The sequence below is a fragment of the Nannospalax galili genome, unplaced genomic scaffold (genome assembly GCF_000622305.1).
Source record: "Nannospalax galili isolate Female #2095 unplaced genomic scaffold, S.galili_v1.0 scaffold1395, whole genome shotgun sequence".
Classification (NCBI taxonomy): domain Eukaryota; kingdom Metazoa; phylum Chordata; class Mammalia; order Rodentia; family Spalacidae; genus Nannospalax; species Nannospalax galili.
Window position 1 is genome coordinate 633,875 of NW_008336062.1, and position 16,177 is coordinate 650,051.

Here is a 16,177-nt window from a genome sequence, read left to right on the forward strand (position 1 = left end):
GGAAATACCTTGGTCCAGGCTCTTCTGGCGTTCACAGTTTGTATTGATAAGTCAGCTGTAATTCTGATGGGCTTTCCTTTGTACATGACTTGTTGTTTTTCTTTTGCTGCTTTTAGTATTCTTTGTTCTGTAAATTTAGTGTCTTTACTGTGATATGTCGTGGAGAGTTTCTTTTCTGATCCTATTTGGTGTTCCTTGTGCTTCCTGTATTTGTATGGGGATGTCTTTCTTTAATTTTGGGAAATTCTCTTCTATAATCCTGTTTAAGATCTGGTCAACAGCATTAACCTGAAATTCTTCTTCCTCTATTCCTATGATCTGTAGATTTGGTCTTTTCATGGTATCCCATGTCTCTTGCATATTCCATTTCTGTGTTTTTTTATATTTTCCATACTTTTTGCTAGAGTGGTCTAATTCTTCAACGTTATCCTCCAGTGTTGATATCCTGTTTTCCGTTTCATTCATTCTAGAGGTGAGGCTTTCCCCTGTTGTTGCAAGTTGACTTACTGAGTTTTCCACTTTCTTCTTCATTTCTGCCTGAGTTTTCTTCAATCTTTCTATCTCTTTTGTGAATTCATTCAGAAGTTTATCCCTATCTTCTTTTAGCTCTTTGTTCGTGTGTTCTTTAAATTTGTTGAATCCCTTGGTCATGTTTATGATTGTTCTTTTAAATTCAGCGTCCTGGGTTGTCTCTAGGGGGTTCTCCTTGTAGAACTCTTCTACAGGATTGGTGGGCTTTGCTGGGGATATAGTGCTTTGGCTTTCCATTTTATCATTCTTTCACTTTCGTTGTGGTTTTGGCATGTGAATATCTTTTGTTGTTTATGATTCCGATATGAGAAGTAAGTTGAAGTATGCTTCTGTTTGTATTATTGTGGTGCCTTGATCATTTATTGGTTATGTAAAGCTGTTGGTACACGGTTCAGGTTCTTTCAAGTTTATTTTGGAGGGAACTGATGGCTTCAGATGAGGTATTCGCTGGTACCCACAGAAGCCCAATTCAGGTTCGAGGCAGGTACACTCAGGCTTCCTTCACGACATGGAGTCAGGATCTAGGTTCTCTCATGCAGTCCAGTGTGTTGTCAACCCTATGCCAGAGGGAGGCCAGAGGGGTGCCAGAACTCGGTACTCCCTGGTGGTCTGCTGAGCTCCCAGTCTTAGCCTACCAAAGCCAGATCTGCCCTGGGGTCTTGGGATGGGCCTCACAAAATCCCAGGTAGGGGGATGGTATGGCGCAATTAGGGGAAGCTCGCCACCATGGCGAGGCAAGATCCTGGGGCTGTCAGGCTGTCCCCTGGGTTCTCTGGCCCTCTGGTAGTTGGAGGCCAGAGGGAGGCCCGAACCAAGCACTCCCTGGCAGTCTGCTGAGCTCCGAGCAGCTACCCCAATGGAGGAGGTCCGAGCCCCTTCTGTTTTCTAACTAGCTCACACATCTCCTTTCAGTCACTAGTGTGTCCTCCACAAGTCTGGTCCCTAAGTGCACATATTGCTCCACAGTCTTCACTTTCACACTTGTTGATGCTGGTTTGGTGGTCAATGTCTGTTTTACTCTTCTGCCTGCCTTCATATACTGAAAGGCTGGAAACTTAAAATTTTCCACTTCTCTTTTAGGGTTCCAGAAATTTTCTAGGTTTGAACAGTCAGGTATACTTTGCATGAGATTTGGAAAAGGACTAACTTCTCTTCTTTTCTGATAAGCAGCTATGAGACTTTGGAGGGGCTGTCTGGTTTTTCTTCCCCCTCTTCAGTGGCACTACAAAAAGAGACCCTAGTATCCTGTTATGATTTCCAAAGGAATCTGAAATACAGGCTATAGGGTGACCTCTTCTGCCTGTATGGATTATAGAAGACATGGTATGAATAGTGGCTTCTAGACAGTGGCAATAGTAGTACAGCCCTAGAGCAGGAGAAGCAATGACAGGAGGCAGGAGTTCCCTTTAGAAACAAATTCTGTGGTATATTTTCAAGAATCCTTTATGTTAGTTCAATTCAAAATTTCTTCCACCCTCCAGAAAACTTTGTAAATTATACAATGTCTTATAATAAATCTTTCCTTGATTTAAGTACAGTGGCTTACTGGGTATGTGACACCTGCCTGTAATCCTAGCACCTAGGAGGCTGAGTCAAGAGGACTGCTATAAGTTCGAGCCTAGTATGGGCTACATAGTAGTTCTATGTAACATAGTAGTTGGGCAAGAGTCTGAGACTTTGTCTCAAAACAGCAAATAAAGATAAATAAATAAATAAACCTAATTTAAATCACAGCATCTTAGTTCTTTGCCAGCATCCCCATTTCTATGCCTTCCAGATCTATATAATCCCAACAATAAGAACTACCTTCTTCAGCACTATTCAGTGTATCTATTTTTCTTAGCACATTGTTATCTCACAACTCCAACTGAATATCTGTACTAAGGCTTTGGGAATTAGAATGCAATATTTACTATTCATTTGATTTTGGGAAAGTTATTTCTTGTGTCTGAATTTCTTCATCATAAATTAGAGTTAACAGTACTCACAAACAGGGCTGCTGAGACTTTAATGGGCAGAATGTAGATGATATTGGTAAATTGTCATGTGCTGTTTGAGCTCACAGAGAAGTTGTCTCTGGAAACGGGATACCCCCCCCCCCCAACTCAACACCCTTCAGACCCAAGTATGTCTATGTCAAATGTTCCTCAAGACCCCTGGTCTGGGTATGGGTTGGCCTTACTAACTCTGTGACAGAAGGGAAGAGAACAGCAACACTGCCCAAGAATGAAAACACTGTGCCCCTGAGAATAGCTAAAGGTGAACCATTTCCAACAGAAGTTATGGTGTTTTTCCCATGACATGAAGGTGCCTGCAGTGGAAAGAGAAGCTGGAAGTTCAGCCATGGAGAGAAAGTTCAACTGGGAACTCTGGCTGCCACCTCAACTTCCCCAGTTGGTTTCTGCAGGATATTGATGTTACTCCATCACCTGCTGTTTGTAGATTTATATGGAAGCCTACCCGAGGGGATCCTCTGCTTTGTCCCCAACTCTTGAGTGGGAACTTTAGCTGGCTGCCTTAAAGGCCAGTTGGTTTCTGCTGGATGTGTAATGCTGTTATCTTTCTCCTGCTATTTCTTCTTTCACTTGCCTCACCAGTGGGGACAGTCTGCTCTGCCCAAATGTCTCTATTACTTTAGCTGGCTGCCTTAAAGGGGCTCCTCCAGTTGACTTCTGTAGATATTTTGAGCAACCAATTTGATGGTGTTTTCCTATACTTTTTCCTCTGTCTCTTCTAACCCCCCTCTTTTGTCTTGCTATTTATTCTTTTATTTTGGCTTGCTATATATTTAATAGACTCAATTACTCAAAACTGAAATTATGGCTACTTAGATCATTCTCCAGATTCGAGAATGTACAGACCAATGAGGTAACATATGCAAACACTTACCATGCTAAATTTCAATAAATATTCTTTCTTCCTGATCAAAGTATTTCTTCTTAACAACTATTGTCAAAAATCATGTCCTACCCATCCATTTACTCTTATACTTTTGACTTAATGTAGCTTTTGTTATAAAATATATTTCTTATACTTTTTTTGGTCAAGTCCTATTACTACCTCCCTTAGAATATTGCTCAAGAACTTTTAATAATGAAAACTGATCCTGTTTCAATAATAATCAGCCACTAAATTTTTCCAAGTCTTAAATATATTGAAGTAGAGATTAAATGATTTTCTATTCTGCACACATTTCAGATTTCTACACTGGAGTACACATTAGATTAAATAATCTCCAATTCTAACATTGTATAATTCTAATTTGAGCTCTAAAATGGATTACTACAAAAAATGTCTCAAATAAATGGAAATTAGTGGTATATCATACACTGAAGCATTATAGTTATGAAGTACCATAGTAGTCTATTGGAATAGTCTTATTTTAGTTTCCAGTATTGAAAGATTACAGTTAAATGCTGAGATTGAAAAAAAAAAAAAAACGGGGAGGGGGATGCGGGGACTGGAGAAACAGCTCAGCAGTTAAGACACTGGCAGAGGACCTGGGTTGGGTTCCCAGAACCCTCATGGTGGCTAACTCCATGGTCTCTAACTCCATTTCTAGAAGATCTGATGCCTCCTCTGGCTTCTGTATTGCATGCATGGGTACACTTAATACATGCAGAAAAAACACATATTAAAAAAATAAAGTAAAAACAAATTAAAAAATTAAATTTTTGTTTGTTTGTTTGAGACAGGGTCTCCCTGTAGCCCCAGCTGACGTGGAACTTGCTATACAGATCAGGCTGGCCTTGATTTCACAGAGTCCACCTGCCTCTGACTCCCAAATGCTGGGCCAAAATGTATATGCCACCACACCAGGTTCCAAATTTATTTTCTAAAGCAAAAAATAGCATGTGGACCACAAAAATCTGGACGATTACTGCCATCCTCACAGAACCTCTTCATGATTAATTTTTATTTTTGCCTTTTTCGATTTTCTATATGCATAAATTTTTAGTTAAAATCACAATACATATACAAGTTAAAATTGATTTCTGAGTTAATCTTTTCCATCTGAAATGAATTTTGTTTTTTAATCTGTAAATAATTTTCTAATTTTATTACTTAGCATTAAGCTCTTATCGATTTACATTGGGGTGGAGATTTTTTTCTTGCCTTTTCATTTAAATAATGAACCATTACACTGCATTATCATATACTTCCCCAAAGCCATGTTTAATATTCCCTGTCAAAGTAAACACTTACCGATGATGGTGGAGCGCAAATGTCCAACATGAAATTTTTTGGCAACATTAGGAGAACTGCAAAAATTGCAAGAATATTTTCTTATTCTAATAACAAAAGCTTTGAGAATAAACTAGATCATGCCTCCATAGGTTGACATAATTAAGGAATAGGGGCTTTGGCAATTTGGGGCAAGGATAAGTTAGAAATTAGAAATTTATAGTAAAGATAAATTAGCACTCAGAAATAATCATCTTATTATTGATCAACAATCATTGATCTTGTGATTCATGAAGCAATACAATACACATTTATGAAGCAAAGTATTTTGAAGGACTAAAAAGATGAAGAGTGCTGGAGAGACGGCTCCAAAGGTAAAGGTGCTTGTTGCCAAGCCTGACAACCTGAGTTCAATCCCTAGATCCCCACAAGGTGGAAAGTGAGATCCCACTTTAGCAAGTTGTCCTGTGACATTCACATGTGTGGGCACACATGAGCACACATGAACACACACAAAATAAGTAAATGAAATTTTTTAAAGGATGAAGAAATTCAGAGCTACTGTTTAGTTAAAAAATAACATAGATTTTTGGGAATTAAGTTTAGTGCACATTTCATAAGATACATTCTTAAAAAAAGACTTATTTTTATTTTTTCGTATGTGTGTGTGTTCCTGCATGTATGTGCGTATACCCATGCATGCCTGTGTCTGTGATGGTTAGAAAAGGGTGTTAGAACTCCTGTAATTGGAGTTACAGGTGGTGTGGACCAACTGATATAGGTGCTAAGAAATGAACCCGGGTCCTCTGAAAAAGTAGCAAGTGCTCTTAACTGTCAAACTAGTGTTTTAAGTATTTAAGAACTCCTAGAAATTCAGTTCATGAGTAATATATGCCAATACAATATATGCCAATACAATATATGCCAATACAATACTTATTGTAACTGAAATTAAATTGGAAATTGTAAACATATTTAGGTAAGCCAGGTATGGTGGCATACACCTATGATATCAGTATTTAAGAGTCTGAGGAATAAGGATTGTTGTTAGTTTGAGGCCATTCAGAGTTACATAGTGAAACTCATACAAATAAACAAATGGCAATAATAAAAATACTTATGTTTAAAGTCTCCTAGAATAATTGGAAATGATTCACCACTCCGAAGTCTCAATCAACAGACTATACATGTTTGATAGGTTTTAATCAATTGTTTAGCCAAATTAGATGTTTCTGGAGCACTTAGTCCCTGCCATGTAGTTTTATAAATTTTATTTGCATTAATTCATTTAATACTCCTAATTCTCCTGTTTTAATGTATGTCAGAAAATTTTATATTTTCAATGTAAAACAAGATAAAGTAAATTGAACATATCCAGTTAAAAAGTGGTAATTCAGAGGGGTAGGAGAGATGGCTCAGTGTGTAGAAATGTTAACCACAGAAGTCTGGACCTGAATTTGATCCTGGAACCCACATTAAAAAAAAAAAAAAGGCAAAAAGCTGGATACAGTGATGCACAGCTGTAATTCCAGATGAGAGGTAGAGATAAGGAATCACCCAGAAACTTGTGAGCTAGCTAGCCTAGAATATGTAGCACAGCAGTTTAAACACAGACCCCATCTCAATGGAGGTGGAAGGTAAGAAATGACTCACAAAATTGTCTTTTGGTTGCCATACACTATGGCATGTATATGCAGGCGTGCGCGCACACACACACGTGTGTGTGTGTGTGTGAAATAGAGAGCTTAATTTCTTGTTCTATATCCTTTTAAAGAGTATTACAATTTAAAAGCCTGATCCTATGTACAGGTGTACATGACTATGGAATTAACAAACTACACATTCGTTCATTCAAGCATTATTTACAAAGAAAGCAAATATCCTTCTATAAAACAAAACAAATAAAAAAAAAACAAACAAACAAAGAAAGACATCTCTTTCTAACCAAAAGAGTAACAAGGACCAGACTTATTCTTTTGCCTTTGAACAATCAGAAAACAAGAAAACATATATGAAACACTGGTTTTAGGAAACGGGACAAAAGACAGTGATCGACTAATATCTAGGAGAGTAAGAGTGAACTCAGTGAGCACTTGTACTGTACCTTGTGCATATAGCAAAAGCAAAAATGCAATGGCATGAAATGTTTATATTAGAAAAAAGAAAGTATATTAGGAAAAGTAAATCTAAGCTTCTTTTAGAGTGTAATAATCTGAATCCAAAGCAGAAAAAAGGAAATATAAATAAAAGACAAAAAAAGGGAGAAAGAAATTTTAAAAAAGGAGAGTGCAATAGTTTCGTATCATAATTGTGATACACCATTGCTAAAACTCATCAAATTATATGGTTTAATACAATGAATAATACTATACTGTATTTATACATGTCCTTAAAAAAAAAATCAACTTTCATAGAACTTTGTAGCTTTTTCCAATACTAGAAAAAACATGAATCTATCTAGGATTTTTAAACTCCAACAAAATGTTCCTTGAAATCATCAATCTGTCATATTTAGGCACCATGTTCCTACTGAGACAGGATTACAAAGAAATGGAAAAGACAAATTCAATTCCTTTAGCAACTAAAATAGCCATGATGGAATTAACAATTTGGACATCTTGTTTTTATTAAACCATTTCATGTAATTTCCCAAACCTTGTGAGAAAGGACAGATATGGCTTATTTTCCAGATAAGAGACTGCTGTGGTTTGAAACACTCCCCCGAGACTCATGCATTTAAACACTTGGTCCCCAGCTGGTGGCACTGTTTGTGAAGGTGGAGCCTTGCTGGAGGAAGTAAGTCACTTCCTTGACTGGCCTTGAGGTTTTAAAACTTGCTTACTTCCTCCTGCTCCTGCCACCATGTTGTCCCTGCCTGCTGCCATGTCTTCTGTCATGATGGGCTCTATCTGTCTGGAACTGTGAGCCACAATAAACCCTTTTTCCCTTAGAAAGCTTTTGTCAGGGTATTTTATCACAGCAATGAGAAAGTAACTAAGACAGACACCAAAAAAATTAGCTGTCCATTCAGATCACCAAATAAATTACTATCAATCAGAATGATTCTTCTAACCTTTCATAATCCCATTTTACAAGTGAGGTGTCCACCACTCTGTTTTGTATGAAAAGTACCTCACATCTGGGAATATCTAAGGGAAGATACAGAAAGCCTGTCCTTGCCAACTACAGATTTGATTTACATGCAACAGGACAGTCTGGCTCAGCAGAGAAGAAACACAACAGAAGTCAACCTGAAATATTACAGCAAGTCCATGATGCTCTTAGATCTGACAACCTACATGACAGCTTTGAATATATAGCTTCAGAATCAGAACTCTATGAACCTGAGCAATTTACTCAGCCAGCACCTTAATTTAGACAGGCGGTTTCTTGCTGATAGTAAATATACCTTTTGCTTTATTGGGAACAAAATTCTTGGTCCTTTTGATGTGTACTTTATTTATATAAATATTAGGAAATGTAGAGAGTTCTAACTCTCTCCTGGGTGAGCACTTTCTCTCAGGTTTTGGCACTGAAATGTTAGGAAATCAGGAGTCTTAACTTTCTCCTGGGTAAATGTTAGGCTTAGAAGGAATTCTAATCTTTTAATCTCACCACACCCTGTAAGACTTTTGTTTAAGGAAAGGCTATGGTGCCTTCCTGGACCTGCCTGCAGAAATGAAGCTCTTCTCCCCTGGAGTGGATTCTTTTAAACTGCATTTGACTGACCATGAAAAGTACCCTTACAGTAAAAGTAAAATCTACCTTGCCAAGTTACTTTTGCTTTGTCCACGTGTTCTTTGTGAGGTATTGATAGGGTTCTTAGATAATGAGTTTTATTTATTACATTCTTCAGTTACTTAGCCTTAAAAAGAGAAAGAGATATTACCTTAAATCTACACTACAAACTTCACCATTTCTTTTTGGCCCCAAGTCATTTTTCTTTTTTAACATATTAAAGAACTAGAGACATAAGCTTTCTGCCTTCTCTCACTCATTGGTGGACCTAGGTTTCACACAATTGCATTATGTGTATAATAGTTGTATTCATGTTTTATTTGTGTTGACAATTTTTTTAAAAAACTATGGCCACTTTGGGGTTTTTTCGCCTTCCTCTTTATTTTTATTATTTAGCATGCAAAATCAAAATATCCTTTTGCTTTATTGGGAACAAAATTCTTGGTCCTTTTGATGTGTACTTTATTTATATAAATATTAGGAAATGTAGAGAGTTCTAACTCTCTCCTGGGTGAGCACTTTCTCTCAGGTTTTGGCACTGAAATGTTAGGAAATCAGGAGTCTTAACTTTCTCCTGGGTAAATGTTAGGCTTAGAAGGAATTCTAATCTTTTAATCTCACCACACCCTGTAAGACTTTTGTTTAAGGAAAGGCTATGGTGCCTTCCTGGACCTGCCTGCAGAAATGAAGCTCTTCTCCCCTGGAGTGGATTCTTTTAAACTGCATTTGACTGACCATGAAAAGTACCCTTACAGTAAAAGTAAAATCTACCTTGCCAAGTTACTTTTGCTTTGTCCACGTGTTCTTTGTGAGGTATTGATAGGGTTCCTGGATCTCAGATTTTATTTATGACATCCTTCAGTTATTCAGCTCTTGAAAGGGGAAAGAGATATTACCTTAAGTCTACATGGCAAACTTCACTCTTTCTTTTTTAAAAAATATTTTATTTATTATTTTAATTTTATGTGTATGAGTGCACTGCTTGCATGTATGAGAGTGCACTGTGTATGCAATGCTGAGGAGGTCAGAAGAGGGCATCAGATTGCCCTGGAACTGGAGTTGAGGATGGTTCATAGCCACCATGTGGATGCTGGGAATTGAACCTGGGTCCTCTGCAAGGGCAGTCAGTGCTCTTAACCACTGAGCCATCTCTCCAGCCTCACATCACCCTTTCTTTTGGGCAGCTAAACCTTTTTCACATCTTAAAGAGCTAGAGATATAAGCTTTCTGCCTTCTTCTACTCTTTGGTACACCTAGACTTCAGATAATTGTTATGTGTGCCTATGATAATTGTTTTCATGTATTGTGTCAAGACAATTTTTTAAAGCACTGCGGTCACTTCAGTTTTTTCCTTTCTCATTTTTTTTATTGTGCACACGAATTATTAGTATTTTCATTTTTAGCATGTCAGGTTAAAATGCACATGTGCAAGCTTATAAATGTATTTTGCTAATGGATTAAAAAGCTGGATAAAGAGGCAGGCGGATCTCTGTGAGTTCAAGGCCAGCCTGGTCTACATAGTAAGTTACAGGACAGCTGGGGCTACAGGGAGACCCTGCCTCAATAAAAAGACAGGAAAAAAAAAAAAAGCCTGATAAATACATACTGCCTTATAAACTTGATTATTCGCAACATCTAAAAACCTGTTAAACAATTACCTTTGGGTATATTAAACGTTTCACAATAGTATTCATTAAAATCATAAGATAAATATCTCAGAAAGCTATAAAATTTAATGTTATGTATATATAGATTTTGACTAGGATTCCCTTCCAAAACATACACATATATATTTTTTATTTCAATTGTGTAATAGAGGTAATCATTTCTCTTTCAAAAATATTCTTAATATGATACTATGAAATTTAAGGTTTTATTAAAGCTAGACTACATGTAAAACAATGGATTATATATGTTTTCTAAAGATCTTTGTGCTAGGTTTCCTTTCCTTTTTTTTGGGGGGGGGTGTATTTTATTTTACAACTCCCAGGTCACAGTTCATCACTGAGAGAGACCAAGGTAGAAACTCAGGGCTGGAACCTGGAGGCAGGAGCTGAAGCACAGACTATGGAGGAACACTGAAGGCACAATTGGCTAAGTTTTAGAGAGTAAGAGACTGCAGAACGCATGTCTTTGGACAGGATTCCTATATTAAATCTCTCTCACCCATAGCTCAGAGACCACTGTGAAGAGGGGGCGGAAAGATTGTAAGAGCCAGGGCTGGTGGATGAACACAAGGAAATAGAGACTTTCAGGCCACTAGAAACTTATTCCTATGACCTTGCAGTAATGCTGACAGCATGCACAAGACCCATGCCGACTTAATCAGACAAAAATCCAGCAAATGGGCAGCAGGTCCCATCCTTAGTCAAGGAACTATTGGCAAATGATTACTGTGGGGTGAGGGAAAGTAGACATTCTTTAAGGCATGAGTCTAGATAGGCTGACTAGATTCCAGTGGATGAACTTGCACTGAGGGACACCTGGATAGAAATGCTTGACCTGACAGGACTTTAACATATAAGATAGAACACCTGAAATCTGGTGGGGGAGGGCTATCAGGGGCAGGGAAGGCAGAGGGGTTCTAAATTTGATTAAGAAGTATTTGCATTTGATTAAGATGTATTATATGAAAGGAAGAAAAAAATTAATATTAACAATGGGAAAAAAAGCAAGCTAGATGGCACTTGAGGAACAACACTTGAGGACTGACCTCTGGTCTTCACGTGTACATGAATCACACATATGCACCTCCACACAGGAGAACACACACACACACACACACACACACACACACACACACACACACACACACACACGATTAAGTTAACTCAAGTGAAAAATTCTCTTTTCTTTTTTGAGACCTGGTCTTCTTGTAGCCCCAGCTACCTGGAACTTTCTATATAGACCAAGTTGGCCTCGGTCTCACAGAGATCCATCTGCCTCTGCCACTGGAGTGCTGAGATTAAAGTTGTATACCACAAACCATAGCTGAAAAACTACTTTTTCAAACAAAAAACTAAGATAGCAGGATGGTTCAGTGGGTAAAGGAACTTGCCAAGAAAACTGGAATTCAATCCCCACAACATAAGGAGATAGCCAATTCTACACAGTGGTTGTCTGACCTCCACATTTGCACCACAGCAAGCACTCCTACATGTACAAGTTGTGCGCGCGCACACACACACACACATAATAATAAATTAATTTTAAAAAAGAATTGTTGAATATTTAATTTAAAAAGAAAAAACATAATGAGTGTTGGGGATGTAGCTCAGCTGATGGAGTGCTTTCCTAACATACATAAAGCCCTGAGTTAGAACTCCCAGCACTGCATAAAACATGGTGTGGTGGCACATGCTTGTAATTCTAGCACTCAGCAGATGGAAGCAAGAGGATCCAGAAGTTTAACGTCATCCTTAGCTATATATCAAGTTCAAGGCCAGTCTGGGAAACATGAGATCCTATATAAAAAACTACACAGAAAAGCCAAAACCATAATGACTAGACATTTTTTTGGACTGGCGATACAAAATACCTAATTTTATTCATGGTTTAATTACTGACTCACTGGTTTTCAACTTTCCACATATAATTTAATGAAAACTTAATCAACAAAGTTGTAACATATCCTACCCAATAAGCAGGACTAATAGGCACCTAAGACTAGTCGACACTCACCTGAATTCAACCACAAACCTCCTCTGGGGAAGGCCAGAGAAAAGCTCACTTTTTAACCCATATTCTGAGCCATCTTCAATTACTTGCTGCAGCACTGTCTAAAAAATAGAAGGAGTGGGATTTAGTGACAGCAAAAAATTAAATGAAATTGTAATGTGATACTGGAAATTAAATGTTGCTAATCTGTTCATTCTAATTATGGAACTGAGAATTTTACTGCATCGTTAGCAGCACCAGCTCTAGCACCAACGTCACTTGTGCTAATGCCTGTTAGAGCAGTTATAACATGAGATAATATTGATGAGGCTGACCTGGACCTGTAAATCTAGTCCATTCATGCTATAGTAACCAATGATGTCACAGCTCTGGAAAATGAACTTTTGGGATGTTAGATAATTGCCAAAAGTTCCATAGAAATAGCAAAGCCAGAAGCAGCATCTAATCAGTTATTGAGTGAATACTATGTTCTAAGGACTATGCTGAGCATTCATTTTATATTTACCAACTCACTTAATCCTACCAACAGCTTCAGAGATGAGTATTAATGTTACAAACAAGGAAAGAAAAGTAAGTAACCTTCCCTAGGTCATAATACTATGAAGTTAAATAGCAAAAATTCTCCCAAGCCAGTGAATGTGTTAGTTACTATACATGCTATTCCTGCTTCTTTGATAACTAAAAATCACAAGCTAGTAATTCAGAACATATAATTAAATGCCTATTGGCTACAAAAATGGAAGGCACAGAAATCTTACAGAAACTTCTGTAACGTATTCAAGGTTAATTTTTTAAAAATTTTTACAAAAACTTCATTGAGAATTTCATACATGCATATACGGTGTTTTCATCAAATCCATCCAAATCCCTCCCTTCCAATATTCACCCCTCTGAAGAGGTAACCCTAAAATCTTTTAAGGATTAGATACAAGCTCCAAAATACTTTTGACATTTTTTGCCTTTGGAACAGAGTATGTTGCTAAGAGTCCCAAGGACATTTTGAATTTTAGCCAAGAAACTGGCTACTTTTCTTTGGGGTTTTTTAAACCCTAACTGCCTAGCCAATTCCTACCTCTTATTTTTATCACACCATCCTCTGAAGGGGTTACCCAAATTGCCACTAGGGAATAGGGATGCCAACCGCTCTGCTTCTTCCATGCTGAATAGGGACGAAGGGTGAGGTCTATCTAAAAGACTCCCAAATTACATAACTTTTGTCTCGAAGGGGAGAAGAAAGTCCTTGTATCATGAATGGGAGATGTGAAGGAGAAGCAAAGGCAAGAGTAATTAACATTACAAGTTCTGGAACTAGAAAAAAGTACAGGTAATTTTTAAATGCTCATATGAGCATATGAGTCTCCACTGAAATTTCTTCCAAAAGCATCCCTCTATTGGGGTCTTCCTCATTTTTCTTTTGTCTTCCAAGGCTGGACTAGTTGGCTGGGAAGAGTGGCTGGATACTCAGGTGAGGGTCCAGTGACCTTGCTTGGCACTCCTTTAATGAATGTGCACAACCATCAACAAGCCCAATTGTGACTATGTTTAGCGATCAGGCTCAGCCGAAGTCATGATGATGGTAGTTATTTCATGCAGAAGGGACTGCTGTATAGCATCATCTTATTAAAAGGACCACCACATGGAGGCAGGATCTGGGGGCTGTCAGGCTGTCCCTGGGTTCTCAGGCCCTCTGGTAGTTGGAGGCCAGAACCCGGCACTCTCTGGCGGTCTGCTCCAGGGTTAACTTTTTATTTTGTAACACAGAATTATAGTAATGATGAACAAAATTCATATGTTACTTTTGTGCTGGTAATGATGTACTTTTCAAATTTTCCTTTTTTGAAATTGTTGTTATAAAAGAATTATTTTTAACCTTACTTTGAAAATGTAGTATACAGTAAGAATTTTATTATCAAAGAATTGGTTAAGATAGCCACTAAATGAGTTGGGCAAGTAGTGCACAACTGTACCCTCGGCACTCAAAAGGACGGCTAAGGCAGGTAGAACCTGGGTACGAAATCTGCGGGTCTATATAGTAAGATCCTGACTAACCAAGTCCTGCACATGCTATCTCCTAAATATCACTGCAGGTATTTCCTTGACACTTATTTAGAACCTCATCAGTTGTCAGCCATGCCATTGCAAACACCACCACTACGTTACTACTTCTTTTCTTACATAACACATTTCTTTTTCTTTTTTTCACTCCTTTTTGGTGCTGAAAATGAAAGGCAGGACCTTCCACATGCTAAGCAAATGTTTTACTATCACAGACTCTAAACACATATTTCATCAACTGTGTTCGATTTAAATTCTTCAGTGATTCCTACTGTTTAAAAGATTTGACCAGGGGCTGGAGAGATGGCTCAGTGGTTAAGAGCACTGGCTGCTCTTACAGAGAACCCGGGTTCAATTCCTAGTACCCACATGGTGGCTAACAATTGTCCATAACTCCACTTCTGGGGAAGTCTGATGCCTTCTTCTGACCTCTGAGGGTACTTACACACTGACACCACACAAGTGCACTTATACATATACATGCAATACACTCATACACATAAAATAAAAATAATAAAAGATTTTTTAAAAGAAGTTAACTGAATGTGAGGCTGGGAGCAAGCCAGTAAGTGTTCATGGTTCTTACCTTTAAAAGCCACTAGGGAGGTAAAAGCAGGCAGACCTCTGTGAGTTCCAGGCAACCCATGGCTACACAGTAAGAGTTTGTCTCAAAAAATAAAAAAAGAGCAATGTAACAGTTATAAAAATTGTTCTTAACTGCTGAACCATCTCTCTAGCCCCTAAAATGAAAGTTTTTAGTTACAGGATGTCAGTGAGCTAACAAAGTTCCTTCATATTCCAGTAGATAAATATGATAAAAGCTTATATATTTGTCAATATGTACGTTTAAATGTAAGCTATACTCACTGATATAAATATTGGTGCATAAAAGGTTTTAATCAGAAATGAAGTCTTTCAAAAGTTTTAAGTTTTGGAATTAAGTAAATTAATGAATACTCCAAATGGCTGGAGCTTTCTGCTTATCTATCACTGTCATCTTTTTCTGAACCCTTTGTCCTCCCTTCCTCCCCTCCTCTTTCTTTTCTATTTGTTGATTATTTCCTTATGGCTGTCAGTAGGACTCCTAAGGAATTTATCACTACTTACTTGCCAGTCAAGTCTATGGTCTTAAAATCATTCATTCTTTCTATGTACATGTACATTCTTTCTTTACATGTGGCTTGAATGTATTCACCGTCTATAGGCAAAACTTCTTTATTTAAGTAAAGACTAGAACCACCTTTCTTTCCTCCCCCCCTCCCCCCACCCCCTCTTCCTTTTTCCTTTGGTTGAGCAGGGAAAGTTAAATTTGGCAAATAAAAACATGGATGCTGGGGACTGGAGAGATGGCTTAATGGTTAAGAGCACTGACTGCTCTTACAGAGGATCCAGGTTTGGTTCCCAGCATCTACATAGTGACTAACAGCCATCTGTAATTCCAGTTCCAGGGATCTGACACCCTCTTCTGGCCTCCACAGCCAGTGCACACACATGGTGCACATATATACACACAGAGACGAAACACCCACACACATAAACTACAAATAAATTAATTTTTAAAAAGTGGGTTGGTGAGATGGCTCAGAAGGCAAAAGTGCTGCTGCCAAGCCTGACAACCTGAGTTCAATCCCTGGGCCCCACATGGTAGGAGAAAAATGACTCTTGCAAGTGGTCCTCTGAGCTCCACACTTGTGCCACAGCACATGTGCATCCCCACATACACAAAGACATAAAATAAATCAATGCGATGCCAATCAAAATCCCCATGACATTTTTCACAGAATTGGAAAAAAAACATCCTAAGATTCATATGGAAGCACAAAAGACCTCGGATAGCCAAAACAACCCTGAGCACTAAGAGCAATGTCGGGGGTATTACTATACCAGATTTTAAGCTGTATTACAGAGCTATAGTCATAAAAACAACACGGTACTGGCACAAAAATAGACTCATAGATCAATGGAACAAAATTGAAGACCCAAATATGAG

The 16,177-nt window shown here is 38.0% G+C and overlaps 1 protein-coding gene across 3 annotated transcripts in view; it reads right to left on the bottom strand.

Annotated features, from left to right (window-relative positions):
* Rars2 (arginyl-tRNA synthetase 2, mitochondrial) overlaps nucleotides 1–16,177 on the bottom strand; it is an 82,437-nt gene that overhangs the window by 46,367 nt on the left and 19,893 nt on the right. For all 3 annotated transcript variants that reach the window (XM_008830845.3, XM_029562386.1, XM_017797564.2), the window contains exons 5-6: nucleotides 12,136–12,233; nucleotides 4,738–4,793 (exon numbers count right to left, since the gene is read on the bottom strand). In XM_008830845.3, the coding sequence (XP_008829067.1) occupies nucleotides 4,738–4,793; nucleotides 12,136–12,233 (154 nt within the window). The remainder of the gene's footprint in view (nucleotides 1–4,737; nucleotides 4,794–12,135; nucleotides 12,234–16,177) is intronic.